Source organism: Diceros bicornis, chromosome 32 (assembly GCF_020826845.1).
Source record: "Diceros bicornis minor isolate mBicDic1 chromosome 32, mDicBic1.mat.cur, whole genome shotgun sequence".
NCBI classification, from domain to species: domain Eukaryota; kingdom Metazoa; phylum Chordata; class Mammalia; order Perissodactyla; family Rhinocerotidae; genus Diceros; species Diceros bicornis.
This window is the reverse complement of record NC_080771.1, coordinates 14,441,939-14,464,775: the sequence shown is the minus strand read 5'-3', so window position 1 is coordinate 14,464,775 and position 22,837 is coordinate 14,441,939. Positions and strand designations below refer to the sequence as shown.

The 22,837-nt window shown below is 34.3% G+C and overlaps 1 protein-coding gene across 1 annotated transcript in view; it reads left to right on the top strand.

The window, feature by feature from the left end:
* Positions 1 to 22,837, top strand: part of CDH8 (cadherin 8) — a 334,891-nt gene that overhangs the window by 256,153 nt on the left and 55,901 nt on the right. The window contains exon 9 of the mRNA XM_058527946.1: positions 12,394 to 12,515. Within this exon, the coding sequence (XP_058383929.1) occupies positions 12,394 to 12,515 (122 nt within the window). The remainder of the gene's footprint in view (positions 1 to 12,393; positions 12,516 to 22,837) is intronic.

Below are 22,837 nucleotides of genomic sequence, written 5' to 3'. Positions count from 1 at the left end.
TTAAAGTAGAAATAAATAACAAAAACATAACTAAAATTACCCCTAAGTATTAGAAATTAAACCATATACTTCTAAATAACCCATGGAAAACAGAATAAAATCACAAAGACAATTAGCACATTTTAAAAATGAGTGATAACAAAATAAGGGCATTGCAAAACTTGTGGAATACAGCTATCACAGTGCCTAGAAGGAAATTAGCCTTAAATGTCTGTATTAGAAAAGAAGAAATGCTAAAAATCAATTATCTAAGCATCCGCTTCAAAAAGGCTGGAAGTGAACAGAAAATTAAAAACTAGTAGAAAGGTGAAAATAAATATAGGATAGAATACAATGAAATTGAAAACAAATGTACAGTAGTGAAATTCAACAAAAGCAAAATTTATTTATTTGCAAAGATGACTAAAGTTGAAAAAAATCTTGCAAAGTAAAATAGAAAAAGTACAAGTTACCAATATCAGAAAAGAAGAAGGGGGCATCATTACAAATACTATAGATATTAAAAATATAATAATTGGACATTATGAAATATTTATGCAAATAAGATTTAAAATACATATGAAATCGGCCAATAAGTTGAAAAAGCAGTCTTTGCAATCTGGCATAAATACGAAAAAGAGAAAAATACGCCTATCACTTTCTCTATTGAATAAATTGCATCCATAATTAATAACTCTTAACACATAAGTCGTCATGCTCAAATGAACCTGACATAAACTTTATCAGAGAGAAGTAAAAAAGGGAGTGTTTTCCACCTCATATCATGAAGCCAGAGTAATCTTAATGCTCAAACCTGACAAGAATGTTACAAGAAAGGAGAATTAACAGCCTGCTTCTCATAAACAAAATCCTGGGTAACATATTAGCAAATCAAAACCACTAATATAAAAATATAATATTACACACAGAGAATACAAGGACAGATTACAACATTTGCAAATCTATTAATGTAAATTAAAATACTGAAAGAAAAAAACATATGATCAATCTCAATAGATACAGAAAATGTTATATATTCATCTCATGTTCATGAAAAAAGCTCTTTGCACACTAGAAATAGAAGAGAACTTAATCTGATAAAGAGTAGCTACAAGAAAAACATAGCAAATATCATACCTAATGGTAAAATATTGAAAGCTTTCTCCCTGAGATTGGAAATGAGATAAGGCTGTCTACCATTGCTACTTTTATTCAATTATATTGAAGGTTTGAGCCAGAACAATAAGATACAAGTAAGAAATAAAAGCCTAAATATTGGAAAGGGAAAAATAAAATTGTCACTGTTCACAGACAACACCATCGAGTAAACAGAAATCAAAAAATCTACACAAACTATTTTAAATAATAAGTAAAGTTTGCAAGATTATGTTATTATAAAATAATTAGATTTTTGTTTTCTAGCAATACTCAGAAAATAAAGATAGTACATACTTAGAAAAAAAGACTTCAACTAAATAGTAATAAAATCTAATGAATGATATGCAAGACTAAACAGAAAACTATAAAACATTACTAAAAAATTAAAGAAGATGAAAATAAATGAAGGATATACAAAAGTTCATATTTTGGAGATCCAAATGTAAGAGATGTCAGTTTTCTTTAAATTTGTCTGTAGATTCTATGCAGTATCAATCAGAATTCCAACAGTTGTGTGTGTGTATGTGCATGTGTGCGTGTGTGTGCACGCACACACGCACACAAAATTTGGCAAATACTAAAAGATGTATAGAAATTTAAAGGGAAAATAATGAAGAAAATATTTAAAAGCAAAAACAAAATTGCTGGTCTTATAATACCTATATTAGCAATATATCAAGATTTATTATAAATATAGATTTATTAAGAGAGGATTATATGAACATAAAGATAGAAAAATTGACCAGTGGAACAGAAAAAGGCCTATACAGAGGCCGACCCGGTGGCGTAGTGGTTAAGTTCGCGCACTCTGCTTCAGCGGCCCGGGTTCACAGGTTCGGATCCAGGGCGTGCAGTGATGTACCACTTGTCCAGCCATGCTGTGGTGGCATTCCATATAAAGTAGAGGAAGATGGGCATGGATGTTAGCCCAGGGCCAATCTTCCTCAGCAAAAAAGAGGAGGATTGGCATCGGATGTTAGCTCAGGGCTAATCTTCCTCACCAAAAAAAAAAAAAAGCCTATACAAAAATACTCAACTGCTTAATGATAATTCTACCATACATGGACTTAACGATAATTTTTTATTGTGAATTGGATATCCATGAGTGGAAAAAACGGAACTTTGACCTCTAACTCAGACCATCAATATTAATAATCTTCAGATAGATCAAAGATATAAATGATAACAGTAAAATAATGGCCTCCTAAAAGATAAAATTTTCAAATTCTGTATTAAGTAAATGATTAATGAATAAGATGCAAAAAAGCACTAAAGTTAAGAGCAGAGACTGATGAATTCAACTTTATTAAATTAAGAATTTGTTCATCAAAAGATACTATTAAGAGAGTGAAAAGTCAAGCCACAAAATAGGGGAAAGTATTGTGATACACATATCTAGCACAGGACTCTTATCCATAATGTATAATACACATACCAATTAGGAGAATATAGACAACCCAACTTCAAAATGGCAAAAACTTAGATAGGTACTTCACAAAAGAAGATATCCAAGTGGCTAATAAGCATAATAGGTTCTTAGCATCAAATCATCAGGATATTGCAAGTTAAGATCTAACTGAAATACAACTATACTCCTTTACAATGGCTAAAATTAAAAATGAATAATAAGTAACTGGCCTTCCCAAGTGTTATTGGAGATGTCCAGTGACTGGAACTTTTATACATTGCTGGTCAGATTATACATTGGTATATCCACATTAGAAAAATAGTTTAAAGCATACTCTAAAGCTGAATGGATGCGTATCTTATAATCTTTCACTCTATTCCTAAGTAAGTGACATGCCAAAATTCATATATTTGTGCAAGCAAAAGACATACACAAGATATTTATGGTAGCACTTTTCAAACAGCATGACATTGAAACAACCCAAATGTCCACCAGAAAGAGAGTAAGTTGTGCGATATTTATACAATGGAATTATTTTCCAAACAATGGAAAAGAAGGAACTGCAGCTGCATGCAACCATATGAGTTAATTTACAAATATTATATTGAGATAAAGAAGCCAGATATAAAAGTGTGTACACAATATTAATTAACTTTTATAGAGTTATAAAGAAAACAAACTAACATAGTGTTAAGAAATCGGGGAGAGGTTACCTCGAGGGGCATAATGACTGAGAAGGGTTACATCAGAGGCTTTTGGGATGCTGATTATGCTGGATATCTTGTTCTGGGTGGTGGTGACATGGTATGTTCATTTTATAAAAATCCACTGGAATAAAACCTCAAGATTTATACACTTTATTGTTTGCATGGCTTACTTCGGCTACAAAAGTTGACCCCACACAAAAAACTTAAGGGAGTCATGCCAAGAATTAAAAAAATATATGACTATAAATTTACCAATAGAAAATTTCATGTTAATGGAATTGTCACACCTTTCTTTTGGTGGTGTTTATTAGTTTATTATGGTGTTGCATTGTTTGGGAAGTGATCCATAGCAAAATTATTATGATATTTTAAGATTATGTTTTACAAGTACTAGAGAGCCTGTGGGGAATCATCAGTTTTGTTTGTTTCTTTACTTGCTGGTCAGACTGCTCTGGATTCATATTTCAGCCTTATCACTCCTGGCTTTGTGTAAAATATGGGTAAGCTGACTAGAGTCCAAATAATACCCTTTTTTAGACTCACTGGATGTTCAAGTGTTGATACTTCTTTATTATATCCTATGATATGAACTCACATAGATTGATTTCAGCCCTTACATACCCTGAAATCATATTCCCATTTGAGAAAATAATACCTTCACAGTAACCCAACAAACCTCAAAGAGATAGTACATAGCAGATCATGCAATACATGCTGGATAGTTTACAATATTAGTTTTTTCCCTAATAAAGTGTGTGTATTTGTGTGTGCATGTACGTATTGGGGACACGATTGTTATTGTAAGGTGGTATTGAATGAGCATTTAAACTGAATATTAGATAAATCTATACATTAATCCCTCTGAAAGTGTGTGAGGCTCCCTAATTAAGATTCTAATATATATAAAGGGTTTAAATTGAATTGTATTGTAAAAGCAATCTCAAGAAATTCAGTTCCAATAATCTTGAATCAATCCTATTTGAAATAATTAGGAAAAGAAAACTACTAAGGATTTAGCAATGGGAGCATAATGCAATTTTGTTGGCAGAGTAGAATCAGGGATTTTTGCAAAGAAGACTTAGATTACCAAAGGAGATATAAGGAATAATGAACTCATTATACAATTTCATTTCCTCACTTGTTGTAGTAAGGAGAAAGATGTGATACATTAAGAAGGTATAAAGAAGGTAAAAGAAGGTATGTGCTTAAGGCTGTGAAATTTTTTTGTCACAAATTCAGCAAAAGCAATACACAGTGGAATGGAGAGGCAGATCTAAAACTAAATAAAACAAAACAAACAAATAAAAACCACATTATGCATACACACATACACACAACAACAAAACAAAACAAAAAAGAACATAGACAACAGAGGAAAAATTTGTAAGCATGCATAAAGAATTAAAAGTAGGTAATATTTTATAACACATATTAATAGAAAAATGGAAAATGTAATAGTTCCATGCTCATTAGCACTAATTTTTCATTTATAAACTGTCATTAATGTTGCTTTTATTTAGAATGTGACTGTTAGTTTTACATTTAAAAAAACGAATAGTATCTAAGGTGTTCATGAAGTCAGTTCTCACCTCGATGGCTCTAAAACTTTTTCCTATAAGATCAAAATTTTACAACCATAAATGTGCCTACCTTAGTTTTCAGGACCTCAACTCTTGTGAGCTGGAGAAAGTATACTAGGAGTTCATTGTAGATATGTACAAACAAGGTGGCCTGGAGGACTTGCCAAATAGTTGTGCAGGACTCCACTATTTCCAGGTTCACTTAAGATGAATGTAATAGATAAGAAACCTACACATTTTCTTCCCATTTAGAGAGCATCTGAAAATGGTGTAGCCAGATAGCATGCTTTTTAGCAACCAGTAGGGAAAACAGACAGGGGTCGGTGAGGACTTGAACCAAAGTCACCATTTAAGAGTCATTTTCTCCAGGGAATTTAAGTATGATTTTCAAATATGTCTAAGTCTACAACTTTCTCAGTGAGAGAAAGCCTTTTTCTTCCTTTCTTGAGAGATCTACTACTTGGTTGATAGAAAAGCTATGACCTACATGCTTTGTTCATTTGATACTAAAACCTCCATCTGATTACAGTTCTAATTTAATTCTAAACTATTCTATAAATATGACTGAGATTTTAAGGAGTAAAATAGAGTGACTCCTCTTTATAGTCTGGCTTGCTGGAATTTTCACAATTCTATAACCAAAAATTATTAAAATTCTGGTGGTCAATTGTTCTCTCTGTACATATCTGAGGAGGGTCAAAAGACTGTGTTTGAACCAGTACATCAATACAGTTGCCATGATAGTGAAAAGATAACATATAAAATTAATACTGTAACGAGAAAAAACTATCAAAAATATCCCTAGTGGCATTTCTACCTTGCTGATGTCCATTGGTGTATTCTAACTTGTTTCTATGCTGATAATCCGTGGATTGGTAACCATCACTAGTGATTTAGAAATTATCACACCATTTATGGGCAAAATGCATCTCAAAAAGTTTTATCTTTTGTCACCAGAGAGCCTAAATCCACTACTGAAATTATTTTCTAAGACCTTCTTTCAAATTCCCATCGGTTTTGTTTTAAATTTCCTAAGTTGCTATCTTTTCTATCATATATTCAGTTCACATCTTTCTATTTTATAAACTTCCACTGTTCCTCTCATCCCCTATTCAATTATGAATTCTCTTATTTTGCATTCCCCTGTTGACTGTAATTTACTGCTCACGGCTTCCACCCTCCTACTTGTAGAAGGCTCAAGAATTATTTATTGAGCCCCACCAGTATATCTAAATTTGTCAACTCATTTTTTCTCTCTTATAGTCTGAAAAGGAGAGGCTGTTTATTTCAATCGATGCCTGCAAAAACAGCCGTTCATGGAAACTAGTTAGAAGCAAATTCCCAAGTAACTTAGGCTTGGCAGTATTCCATTACCTTTGATTATAAAAGGGCAAATGTAATGGGCAATTCGTAGGCTATGTGACAGAGAGGTGACAGGAAGTCGCTACGATTCACAGAAGTCAAGGAGTGGTTTATACTAGGTGCCATTTCAGCCTTTTCTTCCATCATATGTGAAAACAGTCTGACTTCTGTGGCCAATTGAAATGGGCTTTTCCTTCCAGACCACTTTGTCCCATCTCTTGTGTTTAGAAAATTATTCTTTAATGAATGATAATCAAGTTTCTAATTATAATCTCTTTATATTTAATGTTTGTGTATCAGATGAAAGGCAAACATTTTGGGACCAGTCACAAAGGATATGAATAATTTCTTTAGAAGCTTATCTAATTAATTTTATTTCTCTGTAATATCTTTAAAATTTGAACTGCTATCATTTCATTAATTTAGATAAAAGTGAATCTTCGGCATTTAAATATGACAATTGTGTTGAAAATTATAATAAGTTGCAATAATTTCAATTGTGCATGTTCATCTAATATAGATAACATATTTTGGGTGTATTTTGGAGACATGGGACACTAGTTTCTTGTTTGTTTTATTTTATTGTTTTTCTCTTTGTTTTAGAAATTTCAAGAAATACTCATAGTACATTTTTGGGACATTGATATACTTAGGAAAACAAAAGAAAACCAATCATAGCTTTTCTTGCCAGTCTGCTTTATGCTAACTTTTAAAATTGTAAATCTCATCAACAAATATTTCAATGGCTCGCCAATGATCACACAACATAGTACAATCTCATTTAACAGAAGACTCTTCCTGATTTGGCCTCAACTTTCTGTTCTGATGTCGCCACCAGCTACTTCTCTGGACCCTCCCACCATTGGAGCTACTGATTTTTTGGTGATGGCATGGTCTCTAGGATTTTTCACATGTGGCTGACTCTGTCTGAGAGGTCTGCCCACCTTTCTTTACCTAGGATACTTCTATTCATTGTTTAAAACTAATTCAAAGGTCATCCCCTCTTTTAAATCTTCCCTGTGACTGTAGGAAAATGTTTCTCCTGCCTATATTCTTCCACAGCATTTCGTAAAGAAATAATATATAGGATAGATGAGCATATAAACAAACTATTATAATATATCTCCTAGAGTACTGTGGATTCTTGACTATAGGAGCTTTGTCTTAGTAACTGGGAATACAGCTGTAAATATTTATTGGACAACTAAAGAGAAAAAAGATGAAAGAATAAGTGAATGAATGACAAAAGGGTATTATCAAAATTCTCAGGAGGGAGTTATGAGCTATTCAACCTCCTTGAGCTTATATCTTATAATTCGAAGAATAAATTCAAAGAAGCATGCACAACTAAATTAATTTCACGTATCTTTGTTTTCTAGGGTAAGAGCAGGTTTGTGATAGTATCATTCTGTTCGGTCATAAATGCCCTATCTTTTGGGAAAAGGGAATGTAGTGAGTTGACTGGTGGCCTCCAAAAAGATATATCTAGGTCCTAACCCCAGGAACCTGTGAATATTTGGACAAAAGGTATTTGCAGATGTAATTAAGCTAAGGATATTAAGATGGATCATCCTAGATTACTTGAGTAGGCCCTAAATCCAATAACAAGTACTCTTATAAGAGACAGAAGAGGAGAAGACGTGGTTGGAAGAGGAGACAGCCCTGTGAAGATCTAGGCAGAGACTGGAGTTATGCAGCCATAGCCAAGGAACGCCTTGGCTCCTCCCAGCTGAGTCTTTGTCTGATTCTCCCTGGCAACAAGCTGGCCTATGGTTTAGACTGCATCTCCAATGAATCGACCAAATCTACCAATCTTCTCCCATTTGCCTTTCACAACAACCTCCACTGTTTTGAGATCATCATTGGGCTTCAACTTCTCCACATTCCTTTACAAATTAAGACAGGTCCTTTATAAGAGATTCAACTTGCTCAGCTTTATACTTCTCCCTCCCACCCGCCCATCCCCAGGCAAAACTTCTGAGCCAAGGCTCTGAAGCTTCTTGCTAAGTGACACGTCTGCTTTAGGAGCTGAGTGTTCTGAGGAGAAGGGAGGTGGTAGCCTCAAGTCTTCTTGGTACACCTCTCTCAGCATAAAACCTCCTATAAAGGGGAAGTTTTTCTGGGAATTGGTTCTGTAGAATTCCTCATGCTGTCATGCTACAAGTCTAAAAAAATAAAAAAAACCTGAATTATATGTTAAAAAGGCTTTTTGGAAGAAATGTGGCTTGAGGTGAATCTTAAAGGGTAACAAGGAATTCAACAGTTAGAAAGAGGAGAGATTATATCATTGTTGGTTAGGGTTAACTGCCCAAATTCTAACCATCTCAACACATTCCACTGGCATATCATTTTTCAGTGCCAAGGTATACAGTTTAGGTTTTATATCTTTTAATTTGTTTTAATGAGGTAGATAATAAACTACTAACTTAAAAGGAAACATCTAGAAATCTATCCAATTCAACTATATAAGAAGACATTAATTTATTAAATTTGGGCAGTTGTTAAATAAATGTAAAGAAATATATTATATTTGGGATAAACCTAATATATAAATCACACACCACGAGATTAATTACAGCTGTGAGAGACGGATTCCAAATTTAGTTCTGAAATTTTCACAGGCCAAACCAAAGAAAAAAATATAATCATTTACAAAAAGCTCATTGTCCATTATGTTAAAACAAATTATTTACTTGTAGAAGTGCTGAAATAAATTAAATATCATAGTTGGGAGAACATTCTCTGTCATTCATGATCTTCCAACAGTATTAAGTGATAGCTCCCAATCCCAGATTACTTCTAACAAAAAATTTAGGTGGTGTTTTTCTCAGGAACAATGGGCCCCTGGATAGTTAAATACCACCTTGTCCTGGATACGACATATGAGAAAATGTATATTACTTTAATGTTAAAAGTTATCCCAGGGGCCGGCCCTGTGGCGCAAGCGGTTAAGTGCGCGCGCTCAGCTTCTGCGGCCTGGGGTTCGCCGGTTCGGATCCCGGGCGCACACTGATGCACCGCTTGGCAAGCCATGCTGTGGCGGCGTCCCATATAAAGTGGAGGAAAATGAGGCACGGATGTTAGCCCAGGGCCAGTCTTCTTCAGCAGAAAAAAAAAAAAAAGAGGAGGATTGGCAGATGTTAGCACAGGGCTGGTCTTCCTCACTAAAAAAAAAAAAAAAAGTTATATCAATAAGAAGCTCATGGAGCCTTCATCTTCCGTGCTTGAATTTTACTACCTGCTGGACGTCTAGATCTAAGAGATAATGGCAATTTATTGCAACTGTGAGATTAAGAAAAGAGAAGAGAAAAAATTAAGAATATAAGCCTTGGCATAATTATCCTTTTGTCAAAGTGGTGAGAATAAAATCTTTATATGCAAGTTCGCCTGTATGTGTGTGTGTGTCTGTGTGTGTGTGTGCATGCGCTTACATGCATGCGACATGAGAAAGAGGGAAGACTAAGAATATCACATTTAGTGGACTTGGCCCAATCGACCATTGTCAGTGAATCTTACTCACTAAGATGAGCATTTTCTTTTAATTCCCAAGGAGCAAAATCATGGTTAAGGAGTGTGATAGCTTTTCATTGTACTTGCAGTTTTCTAAAACGATCACCTATTATTCACTGTCTATTCTGTATATAGAGTTTATTAAGTCTATGTTGATCATCCGCTGTTTATTAGTTGAATGGGTAGAGAGACTGAAAGCAAAAACATATAATAGAAGGCTCCTGTAATCATTTCTGTACACAAGAGTTGGTCTAGGATGTGGAATGCAAAGAATGAATGTTATATCAATAAATAAGTAATCAATAGTTCTTAGAGTTGAAACACAGAGTATTGCAAATAAAATTTATCAATTACCAAACTTTGCTTGGGTGAAGTAGTAACAGGAGTAAAAATATGGAATTTAAATTGTTGCAGATTATCAGTGCAATTCTGAGACTATTAGGGGTTGTTCGACCTATTAGATATATTCAGCTTGGTATTTGATATTTGGACTCAAACTTCAAATAGTGTTCAAACCTGAGACAAATATTTATAACAAGCCTATAAGCATTCTTGAGAAAATGACAGTGATTAGTTACTTTAAGGAACAAACAAAAAACCAAATATGTTTTATTTTGGACTTCATCAATATTTTACTGTGAAGATGACTCATGTTTGGAAGGCCAAAACTACATCTAGGAGTTAATTTTTAACTGAATAAACTTGGTAAAGACATATAATTCCTTGAGTGTCAGTCTTCACATCTAAAATATGGGAATTATGTTACCTACTTCATAGCTCTTTAGTGAGGATTGAATGAGATATGATTATGTGAAACATCTCCCACTGTATATAGTAAACACTCGTTATGCATAGTGCCGAGGATGTTGACAGTTACCAAAAGCAAAGGCTAAAATGCCCTTGACTATGAGCCCAATAGTATCTGAGCACTTTTAATTTTTTCTCATATAATATGTGTAACAATTCTGTAAATAAAGTGTTAAGTTCTTGAGTTTCAGTTTCCTCAGGAATAAAATGAGGTTAAGTAATTTGTTCAGGATCACGTAGGATGTAGGAGGCAAAGATGGGGTTCCAAATGTTGTTTGTTTACTGCAAACACTATATTCCCTATACTCTCTAGCAGCTGCTATTCAGCTCCTGGTCAGGCTAGAAAAGAGATGTAAATCATTAACGATATAATCATACCATATTTCAAATACCTTATACCTTATTTATCTACCTCATTCAAATAGATAAAGCATAAAATGTAAGTTTCTTATCTTAGGGTCATGGGTTATAATTTCTTTAAACTTTCCCTTCCATTGAAGCTAAAGAGGTACATGCTTCCTCTCTGAATGAAGAATTAGTTAATTCATTAAACAGAAGTTAAGAAAAAGTATCAGGTGACACGTTTAAGGGCATTGGCTTGATTTTTGGAAAGTGAGGTTATGTCTCATTATTGAGGTGGTTGGAATTCCATAGGATGATATTCATCCATCCATCATTAATCAAATTAGAATATTGGAGACTAGCTATGGCAGTTAACTAAATTCAAATCTCGTAGCATTGTCAGTGCGGTTAACCAACTATTAATTTGTAACATGGCTATGATTATTTGATATCTGCTTTAGCAATACTTTCATTTTTAATGGAAAAAAATGAGTATTTGAAGGTTTTAGAGCCTGAATATAATCAATTGTCAAAAAGAAAAGTTTGATGTATCAAATCCAGGTCTGTTTCTTCATATTCAAAAGTCAAACACTTTTCCCTTCTTGGCTTGCTTATAAATATTCAGTACCACAGAAACACAAATAAATAATTGGCTATCTCCAATGGGGTCTGTGTAATTTACAAGAGATCAAAAGATTATTACATACCTTCAGAGTCAAACTGTATTGCATTTATTAAGAATGAAAAATCATCACATAGGTCAAGTCAGCAAGTATTCATGGACCAGATTTCTGTGTGTGTGTGTGTCTGTATGTATATATAACTTTTTAAATTTAAAGACTTAAGGATTAAGGATTACATATTAAGTTCTCTGCTATTGGAATTGACCTGGAAAGATTAGAAGATTATTATCTGTTTACACTGATGAAAATATTTGTGAAAATGACAGTATTAAAATGACTTGGGCTTAGCTTATCCAAAAAGATCCCAAAGTCAATTTTTAATAAAAAATAAAGTTCATGGAAGATATGATTCTCCATCTTTAAGATTATCCCTTTTATCATTGTTAAGGACGCCCTCTCAAAAATTGATTTGGTTCTGGCCTTTTGCTGGATTTTTGATGTTCATCTTTAATATATAGCCAGTCAAACAGGTAATAGCACAAAAATGGGTTGTAGTCTACCCAAGATAAACAAAGAGATAAATCTTTGGTGCATACAGCATTTTTTCTTTTGTATAATTGACTTTATCAATAAAATAAAGCTTTCTTCATCAAGGAAACCTCTTTCGATTATTCCGAGATGGTTTTTATCAAGCTAACCTCCAGCAAATGGTGTTTGGAATAATAATTTATACCTTTTTTAAGCAGTTAAGCACTTGCTATTCTTCCTTATTGAGTGATCAGATTCCATAATCACCATGTTGAAAACACCCTAATTAAGAGAAGTTGAAACAGACACACATGCTTTCAAGAAGAAAGTTGAGTTGCACGTTAAAATGAAATACCCTCAATGCTGATGTTATTTTTTCCTTCCCATAGGGAACCACAGTCAGATATCACGAGTGCCCGTTGCTATTAAAGTGCTGGATGTCAATGACAACGCCCCTGAATTCGCATCCGAATATGAGGCATTTTTATGTGAAAATGGAAAACCCGGCCAAGTAAATATCTCCATGTTGCTAATGCTGAATATGTTTGTATACAACTGTCTCATATTTGATTAACCTGCATTCGAGTGTGCACTTGCATCATTTATGATCTGCAAAGTCACAGGCAAGAAACATCCAAATGGGAACAGAGAGGGAGTATTTGTCTTTCTGAGATGTTAATTCTCTTCCTACTTATGACCAAATTGGCTCCTGAAGTGTAACAACCTGTTGTGCTGTCAAGCCAGAGCCAAATAACTATCTTAAAATATCTCCGGATATAGAAGATAGCAGGGGAGGTCTTAGAGTGATGGGGCCAAAATTTTGACCTTCAACTGACAGGAAGCAAGAGAAAAGCTCACGGACAGGGCACGTTTGTTTCATATCAAACATAGGAATAACATGTAATAGTGGAACCCAGGAAGACCAGTTGTAGGAAGTGAATTTGGAAATCTGTAAAACTTAGCTATATTTAGATAAACATAAGATGACCAAGATGTTTTAGACATGCAAGTAAAGCATCAGATAATTGTGTATTAGTGGAACTTTTTTTTTACCTGTCTTATAGCATAGAGATAACGAATTCAGACAGAAAAAGAGAGAGAGAGAGGAATTAAGGGGAAGGAAGGAAGGCAGAGGAAGAGGGAGAAAGGGTAAGGAGGAGGGAGGGAGTTAAAAGCAAAAAGAACAGAAACAAAAACACTTGCTATACTCTGAATGTCAAAATGGAAATAGTCTATGTAAAGTTCTAAAAAACACAAATGTAATAGATTTATTTTAACAAGGTGCCAAAGTACTGTATGTTTAAGAAATTTATCGTTTTTCAACTTCCTAATTTATTTCTGGATGGTGACATTTTAATTTAAATAAACAGCAGCTGACAGCATGACACTGGAGTTGTTAATCCAACTATTCTTGTGCCTCATGTGGGTGTTAGGAATTAAAGTTACTATTTGCCAAGCAGCTTACCTGACAAGAGTCAGATTTTTTCCACCTAAAGAAAGGAATAGCACCGTAGCTCTATATTTTTATTTAATTATTAAAAAAGATCAATGTGTTACCCTCCTATAAAACAGCGGACGTTTTCCTCTATGCACTCTCATATATCTGAAGGATTAGCGTTGTTTCCATCTACCAAAATAAGACACACACACGGAGTAAAGCTAAAATCCTAATAATAAAGCTGATTAGTTTCAAACACTTAGACAGCATAAATGTTGTTATAATCAAAACATTCACCTCTAGTGGTGATACACTCTTTTTTTAAAATAATATTCTAACATTAAAGTGTTTCTTAATTTCGTCATGTAGAGTTGCCTTCTATCAATCATATCTTTTGAGCATTTTCATTTGTGATCTTTTAAGTATGGAGTGTATATAAATATATATATATATATATTTGGAAGTAAATATTATTTAGCTAAGTTGGTGGATTGAGTTGGTGGAGAGTTTGATCAAAATATATGCAAGTCAGTTTCAAGGATATGGTTGTGTGGGCCAGACCATTGTTGGGGTAATGTAGCCAATCACATAAAGCCAGATGTTTTTGATTATACAGAATCTGTCAAATGCTTTAGAATTTAAATAAAACTCCATTGTTCATGCAAAACTCATCACACAAGTTCAGAGAGTCAATGGCATTGATATTTCAAAAATTTCTCATTGGCTTCACTCGTGATATTGACGTGCATGCATTTGGACCTCCAGAAATCTAGAGGTTTACCCTGTGGATTTTGACTGTTTCCAAGATTTTAATGATTCTTCCGCAGTTCTTATCCTCAGAAAATAATGCATTGTTTCATCACCATTCCTATGCAAGATCAAAATAAAAAAGTGGATTCTTTGTTTTATGATTTTTGCAAATCAAAATGAATGACTCACTCTGTGAAGAAATGTTTATGTTGTGTGTGTGTCCACTGCACTATCTTATCCTCAAATGAATCTGTGTAGGCATGTTTATTAGAGTTTATTTTTACATGACGAGATCAGATCTTTGGCTATTCAGCATAATTTTTTGGGCATAGGGCTGCCTAGTTTATACACATGCTATTGTTCACACAACTCCTGAATTCCTTGAATCCTTTGTGCTAGTCAGAACTCATGTTTGATTCATTACATCATTCCTAGTTCACTTTTTTTTTTTTTTGTGAGGAGATCAGCCCTGAGCTAACATCCGCCAATCCTCCTCTTTTTTTTGCTGAGGAAGACAGCCCTGGGCTAACATCGGTGCCCATCTTCCTCCACTTTATATGGGACGCCGCCACAGCATGGCTTACCAAGCAGTGCATCGGTGTGCGCCCGGGATCCGAACCAGCGAACCCCGGGCCGCCGCAGCGGAGCGCGCGCACTTAACCGCTTGCGCCACTGGGCCGGCCCCATTCCTAGTTCACTTTTAATGTGTATCTCATAAGTATCTCATTTTTATATTTAACGTTTTCCAAAATTCATATTTGTTATCCACGCTAATGTTTACTTATATAAGTTCAACATAGATACACTTTCAATCATCTCTTAAAATACCACACACACCACTGACTCACTTTGAAATTAGAATATTCATTATCAAGTGATCACATACTCATGAAAACAAATGTCAGAAACTGAATTAGCACTAAATGCATAGTTATCTCAATATTTTTCAACAATTAATATCTGCTTAACAACAGCCCCAGAGAAAGGAGTGCAGGTGACTTTGAAGTGTCTGGTTTGCCTGGAAAGTATGGATTTAAGGCTAAACTTGAAGGAGATCAGTTGCCTGAAAGATGGTGCAGCTGAAGATCATTAGCAATAATCAAGGGCAAGCCATTAAAAAAACCCAATCTGTAAAAACTTGGATTGCGAGAGCCTCTGTAAAGAGGTTTTTAAAGCACAATAAAAACCAATATCAACAAAATGAAAACCAATATCAACATGAACATAGAGAATTCTACCGTGCTTGACTCTTTTCCACTGACTTGGACTTATTTAAACAAAGAATCAAAAAAAGAAAAAAGGAATGAGGCCACTTCCTCTTCTAGGGGCATTTGTGTCCAGCTCATAATACATCTGTGCTAAAATTGGCATAGTTTCACTTTGAAAGCAGAATTGGAAATCATACCTGCTCCTACCACCTTCTCATGATTCTGAAGTGAAAGATGACATTTTCTTGAATTTGTTCCCTTAAGAGAGTAACAACCACCCATGACACAGTCTATATTATACAAAATCAACATGAATCCCTTCTGATTAGAATGCTTTTAAATAATCCCTCCATTGCATAATTAAATGTTAATACGGTATTTTCTGATTGCTAGTTACTTCTATTTTTAAAAAAATTTTTCCAATAGAGGTAATTTATCTTAAGTCAAAAGATATAAGATGATATATATCTTTAGTCTGTAATTCAATGATGGTGTGATAGAGTCATCTACAGATTACTCAGCCTTCAATTTAACAGGATGAATAAAAAGATTCTCTTCACTTACTCCTCTCTAATGTCCAAGGCAGAAATGAGAGTATGGGCTGAGGATTTCAAAATCGGAAAGTAAGATATATGACTGACAGTTCATGTGTCTAATAAGATGGTAGGTTTTGATCAGTCAGTAAATATTTATTGAACACAAACTATGCACCAGGTTTTGGCTAGGTACTGGGGGTTTAGTGGCAAACAATGCCCTAAACATCAGTCTTTTTCCCTCATAGTGTTTTCTCTCTGGCAAACACGTAATAAAATTAGAAATGATAGAATTGCAAGAAAATACCTCAAATCATCTGGGCAAAAAGGAGGCTGAAGAGATGAAGGGAAATGGAGCTATCTTAACGAAAAGACCTGGTAATATAGGACATGTTCCACCAGAGACAGGAAACAGCTATCAAGTGCTGCAAAGGCGTTAGCCGGGGATAAACCAGCTTCTCTCTGAAGAGAATGGTAATCTGGCTGGATGGGAGGGGGAACCGGTAACAGATATGGAGAAACCACTATCTTCCTTCATTATGCTTGATAACAACACACTCAGACGCAAATATGAAAGAGAAAGAGAACGTCAGTGACCCTTGTTGGCCAGAAGGCCTTCCAGAACTCCATTCTACACCTTATCTCTGTAATAGGTTCTTTCGAGGATTTTATTTCAGATGCTAACCTCTTGCTTACCATCCATACAGAATGAGGGTAATTTGTTCCAGATGATTTACTGACGCAGAGACTGAACTGAAAATACTTCTATTTCTGGGTGTGAGTCAACGTCCTCTTGTTTAGTCTCAGAGAATGTTTATTGTTTGAGACTTAGGCAACAGACTGCTTCAGCTCTTTTTCCTTCAGGAAGGAGCTTCCCAAATGTTACTATAAATAAATCTAGAGCAGTATAATTTAAGCTTCATCACCATCTATAGAAGTTAAGATGTGCTATTTGGCATTAAGCTAATTATGTCTGGGTTAAAACAATATTTATCTTTACCTCTTTTGATCTCTTCTTTCTCCGACCAATACTAAAGCAGTTTAAGCTTGCTTATCGGGGGAATATCACAGGTCAAAAGAAAAAAAGGGAATAACCTATATATCCAGATATGTGTCCAGCCAATGCATGGCATGTAATGGATATTCACAAAATTTTGGAATCGTGGTTCTAATTTATTTCATTCAGCAGTGACAAATATTTCAATAATTAGTTTCTCAGACATTACCATGGAAACACCTGTTTTACTCACAGACACACAGTGAACAAGCTAACCTCTTCAAATGAAAAATCATTCATTTATTTCTTGAATAATATTTATGTGCATCTACAAGATGCTAACTATTGTAATATGACCTGGGGAAACAGTGTGAAAAGGACAAAAAAGTGTTTTCTCTAATGGAACTTAACGAGAAAGAGAGATTATTAAAAAAAAAGTAGAATGAATAAATAATAGAATTTAAATTTTGAAAACTGGGTTGAAGAAACATTAATGCAACTAGACAGAGGGGAACAAAGAAAAAGCAGAGATGTACTTAACATAGTGTTGTCAGAGAAAATTACTTTTTAAATGGGTATCGTTTGAGCTGAAACTGAAAAAAAAATGAAAAAGGGCTAGGCATATAAGAAATAGAAGCAAGAACCTTCTAGCCCACAGGATAAGCTTATGCAAAGACCTTGAAGGGAGAAAGACCTTGGTTTGTTTGAAGAATTGAAGACATCTTTGGATGAGCATAATAGGTGTAATAAGCAAGTATAATAATAAGAATGTAATAAGCAAAAATGAAATTGGACAAAAGAGTTTATGTTTGTATAAAATCTACACACACACACACACAAACACACACACGCAATTAAGCAGGACGAACATTTAGAAGGCTGTAATTGCAATAGATAATGGTAGCTTGGTCTAAGATGGTGGCAGTGGAGATGGAGAGAAGCGATTGCCAAAGCTGCGTGCTTACATGAATGAAATGATATATACAAACATCTAACAATATAATCAACATCACTGTTCTGGGGGTTTGGTGCTGCAACCACTTTTTACAAATATGGGAGCTGAAGCTGCAATAGAGTGAGGGTCTTACCTAAGGCCATGAAAAGTGACAGAGATGAGTTTTAAAGTCTGTTCTTGAAGGTGCCCAAATCCCTGCACTTCTACAATGCTTCCCAAGGAGGCGGACTTTGAAATTCCATTGCCTGTGTGACATACTTCTTAGAAACATGGTAATGAGACTAAGCTTCTGATCAAGAATGGGCATTTTTCAAAAGAAAAAAATCAACTCCTGTGACCAATAACACACTTTATCCAAAAGTATTCCAGGAAATCCTAAGTGAAAAAGAAATAAAGCTTAATAAGAAAAGTAAAAATAATTATTCCTTGATAAACACCAACAATGAATGAGTTTGCTACTTTACTTATTTTTTACTTTCTGTCCGTCTTTTTCTAATAAATGTGAAACGATGAAATGAAATTATGGCATTTTATGACACTCATGAAACAATAAACATAGAAGATTTAATTTTAACTTTCCTGCCAGCAGGCATCTTTCAGGATCTATCTGCATACACAAGAGGGAGACAGGATTGATTTTAAAACAGATGAAATTGATGGCCTCGACAAAATGCATAAAATACGATTTTCATTTTATTTTGGTTGGAGTAAGGAGAGGGTAAATTAGGTGGAATAGATAAAACAATATTTGAAGACATCATTTGTAACAAAAAATATTTCATGAGAGTCATTAGTAGAAGTATGACTTTTAGAACACAACTTTGACAGAGGGGAAAAAATAAGTGGAAAGATACAGTGGAAGAGTTTCAAAGTAGAACAATCTAAGCATGACTCACGGCTCTACCATTTACTAGTTTCATGACCTTGGGCCTTAACCTGTGTTAGTCTAAGCTCTTATATTTTAGGAATATCTAGCTCAATATTGAGTGCTCAATAAATAATTGTAATTATTAGTAGCATATATTTTAACTAGAGTCATGGTCTGAAAAGCAAAATATACTTTATTAGTATTTTTTTGTTTTTATTATTGTTATTATTGTTATATCTTTGTGAGCTTTGATTAGGAGCAAAACACTATAAATACTCCCTAAATGGGTTAATATAACAGAGGACAGCTATTCCTCTGTATTGGAATAACTCTTCTTTTGATAATTTACAAGTGTTTTATATATTAAGGGTGAAGGAAGGGCTCATAATTCATTCCTCCCCATATGAATTTGTAGATTAATATAATAATTTTTTCAAATCCACTGGAATCAATTTATAGGAACACTTAATGTCTAAACATTTTTTGAAGTCATGCTTACAGTCTCTTTAGGCATTGGCTGAACCTCTTATGTGATTCCAAATTCCACATGTTTTATTCTGGCACCTAACCTGAATGAGGTTGATGACCCTAGAGAAAGTGGTGTAAAAGATTGTTTAAAAATCTTGGGCTGATACAGACTGATATATTCTCTTTGTCTTATTTTCAGCCTACAAGTTACTGAATAAGAACTTAGTATGGAAGTGAGGTGGGCATATGTGTGTGCTTGTTTCCAGTTGTTCTTGGAAGCCATGTTGATGAACATGCCTTTTTGAAGAAAGTAAAATTGACGCTAGATAGTAGGAGGTTTTAGGCCTAGGCTTTGTGCTAGTGACATAAACTGAGTAAGATCTGGTATCAAGAGGAGATGACATATTATTAGAAGGGCAGAGAAGCAAATGGAAATAATGCTATAACCACCAAGCTATACAGACACAACACCTTCAAACAGAGGTTGAAGTCTTCCAGGCCTTTACAACTCCAATGGAGTTTTAGAGGAGAGCATTTCCCAAAGTGTGCCTGAGCAACACTTGTAGGGTCAATATATGGTGTGGCGTATGGTATGTGTTTGTGTATGTATGCGTGTGTGTTTTACCTAACAAACACTGAATTAAACAAAGTTAAACATTATCTTCTGTTGGTTTTGTTTAACTGCAAGAATCCCTTGCATTTATAAATACATGTGAATCACCAAAGGGCTATATGGTCTTTGGCATTTACCAAACATAGTTGAGTATAAAATCTTTCGAATTTCCTTCAGAGAAAACTATAGAACTAGTGGTAAATGGAACCCAGTTGGAAAAATCTTGCTCCAGAAGAATAAACAATAGGATACATTTTCAGCCAAGGAAGTAATGTTTATAATGTTAAAGAAGCCTCAGGAAACATTCCTATGAAGTAATATAGTGAAAGATAGAGAGGAGATAAGAGCAAAAATGAGTTAAGACTTCTAAGCTATGTTAAAAACTGTGGATTTTACTCTACTCATAATGTTTTCAAAGCAGAGCAAGAGGTGGAGTGATTTTTTAAAAAATATCGATCACTTCAGAGGTATACAAAATACACACGAGATATGCAGAGACCAGCAAAAGAAGATAAGAGGCAGGAGAAACTGAAAAATCCAAACTTTGTATAAACATATTCTTCGACAGCCCTTGCTTTGCATCATTTTCCCTCAACCTACTTTCAGTGAAGGAAAAGGGAGTGAAAAAGACTGAAACTAAGGAAAATGTTGGCATTTCTACAGTGGGTTTATGAAGTCACAGGGCTCAAATGTCTACCCAGAGGACTGAGGACTTAGTGTTTAAGAGAGACATATAAAATCTAATTTACATTCTCCTGTTGTATTTTCTACAGGTCAGACCTCTAAGGTACATGCTCTGAATAGGCACCTAATACTTTTTAAAGACAAAGATATATTTATGCAAAAAAAAAAAAGTGTAACATGGCAAACACTTTGGGTAGGAAAAGAAAAGTCTCAGTAGAGACTGGATTGCCATGCAAATTATAAAATATATCTAGGAACTATCCATTAAATGGATATGAAGAATGCTTATATTCGGACTGTACCATACAATTGAGAAATAATTGAGGATGATTGGATCATTGTGTGGATTTTAATATAATTTCTCAAATTCTTATATTTCTTCCTTTTTCAATTAATCACCATTGTCATAACCTGACTTCTCTTGTATGCATAATTTCTCTTTTCAAGGACCCCTCTTTTAGGGAATGGTTCTTAGCCTATTTTGTTTTGTTTCTTTCAGTTCTGGACACCATTGATAATCTAATAAAAGCTATGGACTTTCCCCTCACATATATGCATATATAAATAGTTTCATACAATTATACTTTCAAATTGAGAGGGTTGAGCTGTATGATGCTCCTTCATGCATCATCCTTTGCTTCCCCAAGTTGAAAACTACCACTTTAAGAAATAGAAGTTAGTATTTCAGGAAAATTGATATATCACAAGTAAATTGGCAATAATAGGCAGAAGAATGAATAGAAAACCAAAAATTCTGCTGTTTTTTCTACGCTGCCTTTGACTTCCTCTCTTCTCATTCACCCCCTTTCTACCACTTTCAAAATCACATCACTACAGACAGATTGGCCAAGAAAAGGAAAATTAAGCTTTACCTGAGAAAGTGACAGTGTGCTGTGATGGCAGATATTGTCCCAGCTACCAGTGCTGAATGTTCCTAGAGAATAGATGTATATTCCAGAAGCCTTGGCAAACATTCCAAAAGTTGCAACCAAATAGTCTTCTCTCACCTTGTCCACATTCAGAATGATTTCCAAATCCTCATTTTGTTGTGCTATCAGTGAGAATCAAAAGGGAAACTTCATACCTATAATGCAAAGTACATGAGCAGCAAGGATGGATGAGTTCATCCTATGCATTCTCCAAAATATTGAAGGTCTAAGCCCCAATTTAACTGAAATACACATACAGAAGGTCTGAATGTCAAGAAGATTTTGAGGCAGCCTGACATATTGGGGCAGGAGGATGCAGGAAGTCTATTATCAGATATATCTGAGATCAGATTTGATATATGATGTCTTTGATGCACCAGGGTTCTGATAAGTTTCTTCACACCTACCTCTCAAGGTTACGTAAGAATTAATGATGATGCTAAAATGTACCTGACATAATTTATTTATTCATCCATTCATTTATTCATTTAGACAATAATTAAATAGCCACCGTGTGCCAGAATGCTGTTCTAATAGCAGTAAGGGGAAAATCCCAACTTCACCTAAGAACAAATCAATGAACTACAGGATCTCATAGGGGATATTCCAACAGATCCATGATAGTTTTATTGTTGTTAACAGATCAGATCATCAGAAATGTATTTGTTTGCTGGCTGATTGCCTTTTAAAAAGTTATTAATGACACTGATATCCTACTTCTATTAAATATTTTTGAGTTAATTTAAAATAGTCTAAAATAAAGTTCATTGAACTCTGCTAATAAAAACAATCTAACTTAGATTTAGTGTGATTGATAAACTATCAGTAGTTTTTTTTATAAAATAGAGTCAGAATTATGATATAGCCCCAAAATTCTCAATTTTTTTTTTCAGCTTCATGCTTTAGAAAGGTTATTTGGTTTCAAATCACTAGTCTCAAGAAATAGAATGGAGTCTGCAACCATAGAAGTCCAAGCATGGCCTGGAAATTCATTTCCTTATTCCAACATCATAGATGTGTTTTGTTTTTCTGACAGAGATACATATTAGCTTTCAACTTCCCTTGAAATTAATCCACAATAAATTATCAAACATTAAATTTTCAATCGCATCCTAACTTTATTGTTAGAAGGACAATATTTAAACTAAATATTATATATATAGTCTTAAAAGTCCATGACCTCTCCAGAAATTTTTATATCATTTCCTTGAAATAGTTGTCCAATTTCTTAAAAATTAGCTGATGTCATAGTAGCTCACAGTGGGAAATGTGTGTAGTTTTCATTTGACATCTACTCGGTATGCCTATAAGATCTGCTTGTGTGGAGGTGCGCTTCCTTGAATAAAGGAAGTGTTCTTTTTCTTCTGTTGCTTAAAGCTAAGTGTATTCA